The sequence below is a fragment of the Homalodisca vitripennis genome, chromosome 3, assembly GCF_021130785.1.
Source record: "Homalodisca vitripennis isolate AUS2020 chromosome 3, UT_GWSS_2.1, whole genome shotgun sequence".
Lineage (NCBI taxonomy): Eukaryota > Metazoa > Arthropoda > Insecta > Hemiptera > Cicadellidae > Homalodisca > Homalodisca vitripennis.
In genome coordinates this window covers 186,071,082-186,085,716 of record NC_060209.1, presented here as the reverse complement: position 1 = coordinate 186,085,716, position 14,635 = coordinate 186,071,082, and the positions used below count along the sequence as shown (strand labels likewise).

General features: G+C 31.3%; 1 protein-coding gene across 1 annotated transcript in view; it reads left to right on the top strand.

Moving 5' to 3' along the window:
- LOC124358513 (fat-like cadherin-related tumor suppressor homolog) overlaps window positions 1-14,635 on the top strand; it is a 733,849-nt gene that overhangs the window by 589,916 nt on the left and 129,298 nt on the right. The window contains 2 exon segments of the mRNA XM_046810807.1: window positions 6,110-6,323; window positions 8,749-8,855. Of these exon segments, the coding sequence (XP_046666763.1) occupies window positions 6,110-6,323; window positions 8,749-8,855 (321 nt within the window).

Below are 14,635 nucleotides of genomic sequence, written 5' to 3'. Positions count from 1 at the left end.
TCAGTTTGTCGGTGAGTTGTAGCCATTCAACAGTGGAACCGGGCATTATAGTATGCAAAGTAACAACTCTGCAACGAGCCAATCACATTGTCACATTTGTGTTAGTACTTATAAACAGAGCAGTTTACCTTGCATTTAGTAACTCTCTCTATTGTATTGTCGGTGATTTAGTTGTCTGCTTCCCTCGTACATCAATGTGAACCCTCAGCATTAGTATGCAGTAAATCTGCAACGAGCCAATCACATTTATGGTCACTAGTGGATATTCTCTTGAATCAGTGTATTGTCGGTGAGTTGTAGCAAAATTTTCAGTTATTAGTCGGAACAACTTAACTGCAAGCGAGCCTATTTCACATGTCACATTGTTCTACTTATAAACACAGATGCTAATCAGTGATTGTTTTGTACCCAGCGATCAGTTTGGAACTGGGCATTAATATGTTAAGACAACTCTGCAACGTAGCCACGACATTTTTGTTTACTTATAACGGTTCTAATCAGTGTATTGATCGGTGAGTTGTAAAAACATCAGTGGAACTTGCATTAGTATGCAGACCAACTCTGCAACGAGCCAATCACTTGATCACATTGTTGTCTACTTAGAATTACAAAACAGTGTATTGTCGGTGAGTTGTAGCCATAACATCAGTGGAACTGGGCATTAGTATGCAGACAACTCTGCAATGAGCCAATCACATTGTCACATTGTTCTCGCCATGGTTCTCTACAGGTATAACGTACTGCATAATATATACAATCTGTGGATCATAATGTGATTATCAGAAGACGTTTAAAAAATGTAATTATGGAGTTTACAATTCTGTAATACCGCAGTTTTCCTTTGTAGTTATGCAACATGAATTGAAATCTTTCAGCATCACATTTAATCGAAATTACATCAGGAACAAAACGCTTGTATCATAACAAGAAATATCGTTAACATTATAGTTGGTTGAAAATTCAAATAGAATCGGTGCCGTTAAGGTGAACGTTCTGATATGATTTCAATACCGATATACTTTACCTCATTCCTCAAGGAAATATAAAGTATTACAAAAAATGAAGTAAAAAGTATATACTTTGTGTTAGTAGTGTAGCCAATAAGAAGTGTGTAATAGAATTCAGACAATAAAATTTCGATAATAACAGCAGATTTAAAAAAACAATAATAAGAGTTACTAAATGCCAAGCTTGGTGATTAAGAACAATTAAAAGCCAAAAATAAGAAAAAGAAAAACAAACACTGACCCAGATCGGGATCTTTGTAAACTTTGCCACAAATTACTAGATCATGATTTAAAAAAAGGATCCAATTAGCATTCAAACTCAGCGGTTACTTCCATTGTATAGTAAACCGTAATTCGAAATCAAAATTTAATCTGTATATTCCAATATTGTTAAACTATGAATTTTGGATTTTGCAGTTATAATAATACAACACAGATGTACTCCCGACTTGAATCAGTGTGTCGAGCGTTTACTTGCATTTAGTAACTCTCACTATTGATCGTTTTCGTCTGGTCTGTTTCCCTCGTACATTCTTAGTGAACCTCAGCTTACTCAACATCGTTATCGTTTTCTTCTTTTTTTTTGTTTTTTGTTGTTATCAAATCAACCAAGCTTGGCTTGCCATATTTTTTGAAATATATTTAATGATTTCTAATTTTTTTTTAAACTTTAGTTATCATTGAAATCTTATTTATTAAATCTCTTAAATCTATTTTTGTGACTACACTACTAATACAAAGTTATATACCTTCTACTTAATTGTTATAATATTTTTATTTCAATTAATGAAAAAGTATATTTTTGAAATCACATCAGAACTGTTCGCCAGAAACGAATTTAATTCGTTCGAAGCATTACTGAAATAAATTACTTTTTTTATACAAGTATAACCATATCATTTCCCTCTATACTATTTAATATACAGAGTGTCCTACCAACCTTTTCGGGTGTTATTCGAAGACCAAAGACAAATCAAAATATCATATTCAAACTTTCGAAAACTCAATAATTGCCCAAACAGCAACAGCGAGGCAGAAATAGGTTTTAATACTATTAGCAACCATTCGACATGGCGTGAACTTAACTTTTAGATGACTTTTAGATCTTACCACCGGTAGTAAATCTATGGATAATAATCGTATCCAGTTATTAGTGAATTGGTGCTCTGATTAGTTGATTACTTTCAACACGGTAGCTCTCCCAGTGTAATCCATTAATTTTTGAGTTTATTTAATCAAAGGTATCAGTACTGAGGATTATTATCCTTTTAATCAAACGTTCACTCAATCACTGCAGTATGAATGGGCCCCCGTATTGACGGGGGAGGGGGGCTTCTTTCCAAAGAACATGGGCTTTACCTTATAGCCCATTCTTCGGTATTCGTGCGAGCCAAGATTCAAGAACTGGAATATTTACTGATTTATTCAGTTATCTCGTGGTTGTATTCAAATCAAAGGTGTTTTGATAGTTTATTATTTAAAGTCATCACAGAATGACCGCGTAGGTGAGATCTTGTTTCGTGAATGGCTAGTAGAGCCTCGGCTGCGCGCGCAGATTGCTTGGGTCATGCCGCGAAACAGAAAATTATATGTGTCTTGAATATATAAAAGCTCTCATTTAAATAATAATAGCCATACATACACGAATATAGATATCAATTTTCAAATATTTGTCATTTAAAAATTGCTAAAATTAACTATGACATACTATCAACTGACAAATTGTTACAAAAATTATTACTTATTACAATTTTAAATAATAAATATTAATCACACATGCAACATTAAGTGCAAAATTTAGCCACGAACTTAGTTATACATCTTAAGTTAGATCAATTATTTGTTTAATTTTAGTTTAACCTAAACCTGCCTGCCAGTTGATGAAACCTCTGAGTTTGGAATGTGTATATTAAAAATAAAGAAGTATAAGTGTTATAGGCGATTAAAAATTGTAAACGATATTACGTATGTCAAACTTGACTTAATTTATTGCGAAAGTAGTTTTGTATAAAGAAGTTCCCTCAAGAGCCTGGAAAAGAACACAGGGAGCTGGGAGAAAGAGATAGAAACTATGCAGCTGCAAGCGGAATACGATCAAAGGTTTTTATGTTTCATTGAACTATTAGAAGATTGTAAGAGAATCTTACGAATGGTTTGCCAACAACTCAGAGATAAGTTTGTTGTATTTTCTGCAGCGTTTTTTTTATCTTTTGAATCTCTAAATACTACTTAATTTCTTCCACTTCTCCTCTGGCACGTCTGAAGAGATAATCTTTCATTATAAGTGATGAGTTTAACTATCATTTCTCTTATTTATCTACATTCCTTCTGTAGAGTTGTTGAACTACCGGCGATAAGTTTTACTTAATTACTACTATTGCGATACCAGTTTTACGACAATTACTACTATTTTAACATAATTATCAATATTATCCATCATCTAAGATCCTCTGTTATTGGGACCCTCTTATGTTTATAATGGTAAATGTTGTAGTACCATATGATTTTGACTACTCTTGGATTTGATAGGAATCCAACTTATGCAGTAACTCTCATGACGACAGTTCGGAAAGATAAATTCGTTTTTGCAGATCAAGATTTCCAGAACTCGATAAATACTACCGTAATTTATAAGTAATCCAAATTGAATTTGGTATTAACACGATACTTATATGTCCCTGGGATAACTTCGCTAGCCAATATCCACCAACAAAGAGTTACAAGCCGGTGTTACAAGAGTTACAACGCATTATACAAAATTTGTACCTTGATTATTTCACAACATAGATCAAGAAGGAAATGATGTTAAGAAAATGTATGGATATTAAATTACTTTTATGCATAAAATATTGATATTTATTAAGTTATAGGTTGGGGAAAAAGTGATTTACGGTTCTAAGGGAAAACCAACATAGTCGAAAAAACTATTGTCAGGAAATCAAACACAAAGATTATTATTTTATACACATAAAAAACAGCAACTTGTAGTGGCACATGGCTTGATGTATAAATTAAATTTTAAAGAAGAAGTATATTCACTAGAACCGATAAGAAAAATGGCACAAAATTTTAGTACGAACAACCGAAGAACCATGGAACAAGCCCACCAACTCGCCACCAAATCAAAATTTCCCAGTGGATTAAATTTAAGAGCACTTTTTGAAGAAAATGAATTTATAAAATTAAATCTTATGTTACAACTCTACCTCGTTAATTTTTTTTCTTTGTGATGTTTATGTTTTTATATGTTCTTATAACTTATTTCGATAACTTTTTTAATTTCTCGATGACGGTTTAAACCAAAATATAAAATAGTTTAGTAATACCTTCTTGGTTTTTATTTGTTTTGTTTTTATCTGTAAATTCATTTTGTTCACGAAGTCCTCTTAAATTTAATCCATTCGGAAATTTTGGTTTGGTAGTGAGTTGGTGGGCTTGTTCCATGGTTCTTCGGTTGTTCGTACTCAAATTTTGTGCCATTTTTCTTATCGGTTCTAGTGAATATACGTATTCTTCAAAATTTAAATTTTACATCAAGCCATGTGCCATTATTGGTTACTGTTTTTTTTATGTTTGCATACATATTTGTGCTCTGTCATCCTTGTTCTCAGAGAATGTATTGTTGAGCCAATTTAATCTTTAGGGTTGTGGTGTACATATCTGAATCCAATATAAATAGTCAGCTATCTAAAATATATTTGTTAAGATAGGAATGTTGATTGTCAATCTGGCCGTTGGCGGTTACATGTATGTGACGTCATATGAGACCATACTTTTTGAAATAAATCCTATTGGCTACTGAGGTCACGCCACTTCTCCCCGCCAACGTTCCTTACCGTTCCAGCAGCGAGTGTTCTCTCTCAGTCCAATTTTACCCACGGTCCTTGAAACCCGCGTCCTCCCGACCAAGACGTAGTCCAATAGTTTTCCTTAATTAGGTGTAATTTTATTAACCCAGTTTTATTACCACCGTCACGAACATCACAAATGGCGACGAGGATTTGTGGAAATTAGTGCGAAATTCCGAGTGTACATCGCCGCTGGACATCAACAGTGAACACCACGTGCGCGAACAACACGAGGACAGTTTTGATCGAGTGAACATCACAAAATGGCGAGTGAACATCACGGAGATTAACAGTACGAATTTTCTTTAGTTTCAAACCAATTAGTGTGGGAGGAAGTGTAGTGTGCAACCAAATTATTTTAGCTACTAGTTGATGTGGCAAGTACAATTAGATGAATTACCATTTCCTGTAACTAATATAATGGCGCAAATAGGCGTTATCGGGGAATATGACGGGTCAGTTGAAACCTGGGCGTCATACATCGAACGTTTTGAGCTGTATGTGGACTGTAATAGCATTGACGCGGGTAAAAAGGTCAGTACGCTTTTAACTGTGATAGGAGTAAAAACGTATAGTTTGTTGAGAGACCTGTGCACTCCTAATAAACCGTCGGAAAAGACATTTAATGAACTGGTGCAACTTGTGCAAAAACATTTATTCCCGACTCCTAGCTTCATCGCGGAGCGATATCGTTTTAGTAAGCGAGTACAGTTGGAAGGCGAGTCGGTTGTCGAGTATATTTCAAATTTGAAAAAAATGACAACCCATTGTGACTTTGGCGCGTCGTTAAATGATTACTTGAGAGACAGACTGGTGAGTGGCATCAGAAGTGAAAGTGCCAAACAAAAACTTTTATCGGAAGCCTCGTTAACGTTCGAGCAAGCGACTAAAATAGTGCTTTCAATCGAGCAAGCAGAATACGATCAAAGGTTTTTATGTTTCATTGAAGTATTAGAAGATTGTAAGAGAATCTTACGAATGGTTTGCCAACAACTCAAAGATAGGTTTGTTGTATTTTCTGCAGCTTTTTTTATCTTTTGAATCTCTAAATACTAATTAATTTCTTCCACTTCTCCTCTGGCACGTCTGAAGAGATAATTTTTCATTATAAGTGATGAGGTTAACTATCATTTCTCTTATTTATCTACATTCCTTCTGTAGAGATGTTGAACTACCGGCGATAAGGTCTGTAAGGCAACACGTGGTGTGTTGGCGTACTCCTACATCAGATAATATTTCGTGTTCATGTTGCAGGTGCGGGCCTCGGACCAAGGATCGCCCCAGCGTCGCTCTACTGTGAGGGTGAGCGTGCACGTTGTGGGGCCTGGGGGTGACGGTCGACCCTCAACCCTCAGTGCACCGAACCCTCACTTCACCCGCGTCACGGAACTGGACCCTGAAGGTTATCTGGTGGCTGTTGTGCAACCCCCTATACTAGACGGCACCATCATCTGGTTCTCCATAGTAGGTGAGTGTGTATGGATATACAGTAAGTGATTATGTATGGCTACATATTATTATGTGATTATGTATGGATACATAGGTTTATCATATCTATTTACACAAAAAATCTCTTAAAACAACAAACTTAGTGGCTGAGCGTTAGTAAAGCCTATATATATATAGTATTTCACTTATTGAAATTCAAATCAAAGATAAAAAGCTTTTATTTTTCGTAGGATTCCATGCCCACATCTTTAAGAAGCAAAATTAGTTAATTAATTATTGAGTGTAAAAGAACAATAAACCCAACAAATAAGATAATAACCAGAAAAAGTTAACACGCAACTAAAAAATGCAAAGACCCAGCTGTTATATAATTAATAACAGAAGGAGTTTTATAAAAGTTACTTTTATCTTTAATTTAAACGAATTGGTATTTTGATTTTAAGATTATCTGATGGGCTTGTTTTATAATTTTTTAATTTTAACATATTTAAATTTTCTTCGAAGGAAAGGCCTTATTTTACCCATTTAAGATCATAACACTCTTCACTTTTGTCTGTTTTGTGCTCAGCAGCATGTTTGGCTTACTAAGTAATATAGACTTATCCATACCGGAAGTAACCATTTCCAAAATAGCTTACCAACCGAGTGAGTTACAATAGAGGTTCCATCCAATGTAATCGTTATTGATTTTAGTTCGGAATGGTATCACTTCCTGACTCCGAAATGAACTGGAAAACTACAAGTATCAACGAATAAATAATATTAATAGACCTTCTTCTCCCCAGAGCTTCATGCGTACTTCTCTTTGTTATACAATCGGTGCTAGCTACTGTACGGAGCTTACGAGTAGACTGGCAGTAGGAATGCGCCCTCTGCCTGTCAATCACATTTCGTACATTTCTAAAAACATGCGCGTCTTATACTATGAATAATTTACTTAAGTTTCTAAATAAAATAACATTATGTATTTAGTTAGTAATTACAATAAATAATCTGACCATATATTTTCTTTAATTAGAAAAAAATATGTTTTCATTGTAATATTAATCATATTGTTTCTGTCGTTGTTCCTGTTTTATATTTTTCTACTAGTTGATTTTCATTGGTTAGTAATTCTAATGTTTGTCATTATTTTAATATGACTTTTAAAATGCAAAACTAAAACAATTTATGTTGAGTATGTAAATTTGTTTTTATTCTGACCCTGTTACAAATTCAAAAAGGAAATATTGCAACAGTTTTGGTAATTGTGAGTTATATCATTTGTAATTCAATACCACTCATAATATAAGATCTTCAAGCTACTTTATAAGTCACTGGTATTAAGTACAACTTCAAATTTGTAATGAAGGTAAATGACGTTCCGTCTTTTAATTTATAGTGAACTTGGAAAAGTCTACTTAAAAAATTAACGTAGTTTTGTGATATATCCCATTCAGTCTGTTTATCGCTTTAAACACTTTAAAAACTATATTTTGATTATCATGTTAACAGACTTCATACAGGTACAATTTATCTTGCCTCCGTATAGGTCTTAAATGAAATCCATAAAAAATAAGCAGAAGTGAAGAACAACTGTTTAATTGTATGACTATTGCAAATAATTTCAGCAATTATTAAAAATTTATATATAATTCCACATTTTTAATTTTTGGAATTTTTATGAAATCTGTAACAAGAAGAAGAACTAAGAAAGAAATATAACATTCTAATAAAAGAAAATGTTATACTTTTTAATATTTAATGGACATTACATAACATCTGCATTCTAATAAAGGCAGATGTTACACTTTTTAGTGTTATAATGGACGGTAAAGGTTTTTTAGAATACATAATATACCGGCTACATAAATACGAGATTTTCCCAACCATAAAAACACAGAGGGTGAATTGAAGCATATTCTCTGGTTGTTTGCATAAGCTCATATGTCTTCATTATTCGAGATCAGCTGTTTTTTTATATCCAGTTTGTCGATTATTTTTACTTTTAATAATTTGAAACCAGACTAATTCAAATTATGCTTTTTACTCTTAATTAACATTAAAAGCGTAATTCTTTGCAGAATATATACAGCAAATAATAGGGTACATTTCATTTTGACATCACAAAACTACGTTAATTTTTGAAGTAGACTTTTCCAAGTTCACTATAAATTAAAAGACGGAACGTAATTTACCTTCATTACAAATTTGAAGTTGTACTTAATACCAGTGACTTATAAAGTAGCTTGAAGATCTTATATTATGAGTGTTATAGAATTACAAATGATTGGGGTGGGGGGGGGGGGGGGTGGGGGGGGGGGGGGGTGGGGGGGGGGGGGGGTGGGGGGGGGGGGGGGTGGGGGGGGGGGGGGGTGGGGGGGGGGGGGGAGTCACAATATAAAGAGAGTTGTGTGTTGCTAGGATATCCAATACTGTAACCTGATTTCCACGTCTGTTTCCAGGAAACATCTGGACAGAAGCTGTCCTGGACCGAGAGACTACCCCTCACTACTGGCTCGCAGTGTACGCCTATGATCACGGCGTGGCTCCACTCCATTCAAGAGCTGAGGTTCGTTATAGTCACATGGTATATTTGTATCTTTAAAACATTTTAGAATATTCGCTTCAGAAATAACTGACTTGTCAATACTGTCGTTTAACGTCTGCTGCGAGGCTCTTGAACTTTCATCCCGAGAAATGCAAAGTTTTTAAGGTGTCTAAATATAAATATGTCTGTACACGTTTGCTTGATAATGCATTTCTGTATAGCTAAGAATTAATTTATAATGGTGCATGTCCAACCATTTGGCTCAGCGTCATTGAAGCCTGCATGTTGGTAAGGCTGACACATTGTGTCTTCTGTACCTGTCCGGAGGACATCTCAAGAATAAAATGAGCTATAGATTTGAAATATCTGGCATACTCTTTTAAATACATTTTAAATTATAAAATAAATTATTAAAAGTTAAAAAATTTTCAAAATATTTAAATTTGTTTTATTCTATAAACATATAAAGATTACTTAACGATGCATTGTTGTGAAAAAATCATTTGTTTGCGAAAAAGTGTTATAAAGAATAAGTACTAACGTAAAGAAAAAGAGACATTTTCCAGAGATATAATATAATTGAGTAATACAGTACACAAAACTTCGACTGAGTTAGAGTATTTACATCATTACAACATTTCTGAATCATGATGCTGGTGTTTCTTTTCATCTTCCTTTTTGATCTGGAGATACGTTTGTCCTCACGTCTTATAACTTCATGGTATAAACAAAATTGTTTAATCTTCTTCAAATCTTTACTCGTTTCAAATATTCTTAATAGCATTATATTGTAATCTTCCAATAATACTTACATAAAAATTAAGACAAACTATAAGTAATGAGTGTGACCCTAACTTTGTATTGAGTCTAGACATAAGCAGATTAATGTATTTAATAATACATGCCACTTACAGGGCAAAGACATAATTTGTAATCACACCACGTTTCCAGTATATCTTTTAAAAACCCTTTCCAAATCGATCGTAGAAGAAGCGTTGGGATAAACATAATAGCCCAGGAGCCCAGAGCCAATATGCATTGTAAAGTACACAGCGTTGTTTTTCATGAAATCCACAGAGAAATTCCCCTAAAAATAAAATCGATCGTCAGTTTTACTAATATTGGTGGAATTTGAAATAGGAGAGTATCAAAAGGGGTAAAAATTATGAAATTAAGATATTTCCATATTTGTTCTCTAGGTGAACACGCTAAAAAAACCATCAGACACTTCATTAAATTTTAAATCATACATTTACATATAACATAAAGTTAAACACGCACTGGATAATATGGGTGTTGCTTTGGCCTTTAACCATCAAAACAACGTATTATCATGGTTATTAGTAGGGTAATCATTATCATTACAACAGTTTTGTTATGAAAACAGGATTTTGCGGACATTTGCCATCGTTCAGTGATATAATACAATGACTGAAAATTGTGTAAACGACGGCAAATGCCTGGAAAAGATCTGATTTTCCTTAAAAATACTTTCGTTGTCAAACAAACTTCAAATACAAACTTTTGTCATAGTGAAATCTTTAATGTTTTGTAGAAAACTCTATGATTATTATTTATTAAAATTTCATTTCTAATTTAAAGATCCTCACTAAATCCGCCTAGAGATTGGTTTTTTTTATTCTGACTTGTTACCTCTGAACAAAACAATTGCACCTAAAATTGAAATATCACATCCGTTTCCTATAAAAATTTCGATATTTTTGTTAGATGTAACGTGTTGTCAATTTTTTACGATACACAATCATTTAAATTTGTATTCAAGTATAAATTTTAATTGAGGAATTGAAATAAAAATTAAAGTAAATTTAAATACGTAGGTATATTTTATGTCCAGACGCCATGGAAAAAAATATATTTCAAATAGTTTTAAATATATTCTTCTTTAAATGTAGGATTTATATATAAATGACAATAAAAAAGGGTCAAAATAGTTTTAAAACTTATTCTTGTTTTAAAAGTAAAATTTATTTACATAAAAAACAAATAAATGTGTGTGATATCTTAAAAATTAAAGTTTTTTACTTGTTATACCATAAAAAATTAATCAAAATTACTTTCTAATACCTTCGGTTAAATGCAAGAAATAACATAATGTTGATTAATAATTTAACATTATAAAAAATAGAGTCATTAATTTGTACTCATATAAAATATATCAGATTCTCAAATATTTACACACACCTAAAACATATTTAAATATAACAAATAATTAAACATGCACGGAATGTATACGGGTATTGCTTTAACGTGTAACTACCTTAATAACGTATTATATAGGTTAATATTGGGTTAACCATTCTCATTACAACAATTTTATCACGGTGAACATCATTAATGTTTTATAGAAAACTGTAAGAGTATTGTTTATCAAAATTTAATTTGTAATAAAAACCCTCACTAAATCCTCATTATTTTAAAGTTCTTTTTTTATTCAGAAGTTCTAACTGTAACTAAACAATTTCAGCTAAAAATGAAAATATCAGTTCTGTTTCAAACAAGAAAAATCCCTTAAATATGTTTGTTGCACTGCATTCTTAATTGATTACGATACACAATTATTTGAATTTAATTCGTTTAATTTCTGTAGTAGCATTGCAATGAAAATAAAAGTCAATTGACAACACATGGATTTATTCAATGTCCAGAATTTATAGAAAACAAAATGTAGTTCACATAGTTTTAACATTATTCTTTTTTTTAAAATAAGATTAATTTACACACATATATAGTCTGGTATAATACAAAATTAAGGTTTCTTCTTTGTATATAATTTATAAAATTCTTCTTCACACATCTTGATTTGAAACTGTAATTATTATTTAACTTTACTAAGGTTGTGCTATTGAAATAAAAAACTATTTAACATGAAAATAAGATAATTATAACTATAAAATGTATACAAAATATAAAAATTTGAAATATTAAAAATTTTGAAAATTAAAAGAATCAAAATATTTAAATCATTACGATAGTCTCATCTTGTCAACGAGTGGGATATTAAACTGGTCATGTTCTGGCCACTGCTCTGGAGTGGGACAATAGTTTATTTCAAAAGCCATTTCTTGGCTCGTTGTATCGACATCACTTCACAAAGAACACTGAATAATGAATGACAGAAATTTATCCAATCCTCCAATGAGATAGTTTCTAATACCTTCGTTAATCCATTGGCAAACAGGAGTGGTAGGCAGGATTACATTATACTCCTCTGTATTTTCGTAGTAATATGAATAAGTCTTGGTCTTACGTTCATTCATTGATCGTTAATTGGTTTGAAAATATAAAACTTAAATGTTAAAAATTTATTAATACCAGGGTATATTGGAAGCACTCCCACTTCTTTTTTGAATTAATTTAAACTGGCTCTAGAATGGCGTTATTCTTGCGCGTATATACTAATATGCTACCTATAAACTAATTGCAGAATTAAATCTTATGTCCTAAATATTTTATTAAGAAGAGATGACATCACTTATGATCTTACACGTAACCTGAATGGTGCTCTTACAATCTTATAATATTCCCAAGAAACTACAAACCCTATTAGGTAATAACTTCTCTCTTTCAGCCGCAGTTGATAGAAGCTATTATCTAAGTGAATTTTTGTGAAGTAAGACATCATATTATTACAAAAACACATAGAGAATAATGTAATCCTGCCTACCACTGATCTATGCCAATGCATTACCGAAGATATTGGAAAACTATCTCATTGGAGGATTGGATACATTTCTATCATTCATGATTCAGTGTTCTTTGTGAAGTGATGTCGATAAAACGAGCCAAGAAATGGCTTTTGAAATAAACTATTGTCTCACTCCCGAGCAGTGGCCAGAACATGACCAGTTTAATATCCCACTCGTTGAGAAGATAAGACATTTGGAGTGATTTAAAAATTTTGATTCTTTGAATTTTTAAAATTTTTAATATTTCAAAAGATTTATATTTTGTATACATTTTTATGGTTATAATTATTTTATTTTCATTTTAAGGTAGTTTTAATTTCAATAGTAAAACCTTAGTAAAGTTAAATAATAATTACAGTTTCAGATCAAGATTTGTGAAGAAGAATTTTATAAATTATATACAAAGAAGAAACTTTAATTTTGTACTATACCAGACTATTTATGTGTGTAAATTAATCTTATTTTAAAAACAAGAATAATGTTAAAACTATGTGCACTATATTTTGTTCTCTATAAAGTCTGGGCATAGAATAAATCCACGTGTTGTCAATTGACTTTGATTTTCATTGCAGTGCTACTACAGAAATTAAACGAATTAAATTTAAATAATTGTGTATCGTAATCAATTAAGAATGCGGTGCAAAAAAAACATATTTAAGGGATTTTTCTTATTTGAAACAGAACTTATATTTCATCTTTAGCAGAAATTGTTTTGTTAGAGTTAGCACTTCTGAATAAAAAAAGAACTTTAAAATAATGAGGATTTAGTGAGGGTTTTTATTTCAAATAAAATTTTGATAAACAATACTCTTACAGTTTTTAATAAAACAGTAATGATGTTCACCGTGACAAAATTGTTGTAATGAGAATGGTTAACCCAATATTAACCTATATAATAAGATTTTAAGGTAGTTAAATGTCAAAGCAATACCCGTATACTTCCTGTGCATGTTTAATTATTTGTTATATTTAAATTTGTTTTAGCTATATGTAGATATATTTTGAGTATCTGATATATTTTAAATGAGTTTATTGAATGATCTGCATATTTTATAAGGTCAAGTTATTAATTACGATTAGGTTATTTTTAACATTTTAAATGTGAAACCAATAATTTATATTTTACATGAAATTTCACTTCTTCAAAGTATGTATAATTATTACATCATTATATAAACCAAAGAGAAAAAAAAAACAATGTAAATATTTACTTTTCAACTAATAAGATTAAGTTTTTATTCCGATCTGTACAGTATAATAAATACAGTATTTATAACGTAATAGATACGGTTGGCTGAGACTTGATTTTTATATTTACGTACATATTGTGCATAATATTATAATGGTTTCAGTTCGACAAACGTAGAAAATTTAATACAAAATAAACAAAAAATGTTGTGTATTATTATTTAATTATTTTGTTCAATAAAATAAAAATAGTTTATAAAGTGCAATGATTGTTGAGTATGTTGCATTCATTTAGGAATATGGACGAGATTGTAGTATAATTAATAATTATATTACCGTCACCAATTTTGAATTTGTTACGTTACTACTACTATAAAAAAAATCTATCAAAAAGTGTTCATTTATGGATATTGTAATTTACACTGCCTTTATTGTTCCATAGTTGGTTTTCTTGTTTTCTGATGAAGTAAATATATATGCAATTACAGGACAGGGTAGTCTAATTCTGTCAAAATACAATTTAGAAGTTTTTTGTAATAGACTTTAAGTTACCTTAAATAGTAACCATAGTTAAATAGTAATTTTTCTATTATATCTTGATTGCACTGACCAATTACATATTTAAAATTTGCACTTAAAATTATGTTTTTATTACAACTTTTAATTTTATTATCTTGACATTTTCTTACTCAATGCTAAACAGCGGCTGCAGAGAAGTTTAATAAAAAGTGATGTTGCTATCAAGCTTACTCTATGCTTTCAACAATATAAATGTAAACAAATTGAAAATATTTGTTAAATTAGTTAAACGTGTGGTTGTACTGTCCCAAAAACTATGTTTACAGAAAACAGATAATTAATTTAAAAACACTGAAAAATAATACTTAAGAATTTGGAAAATAATAC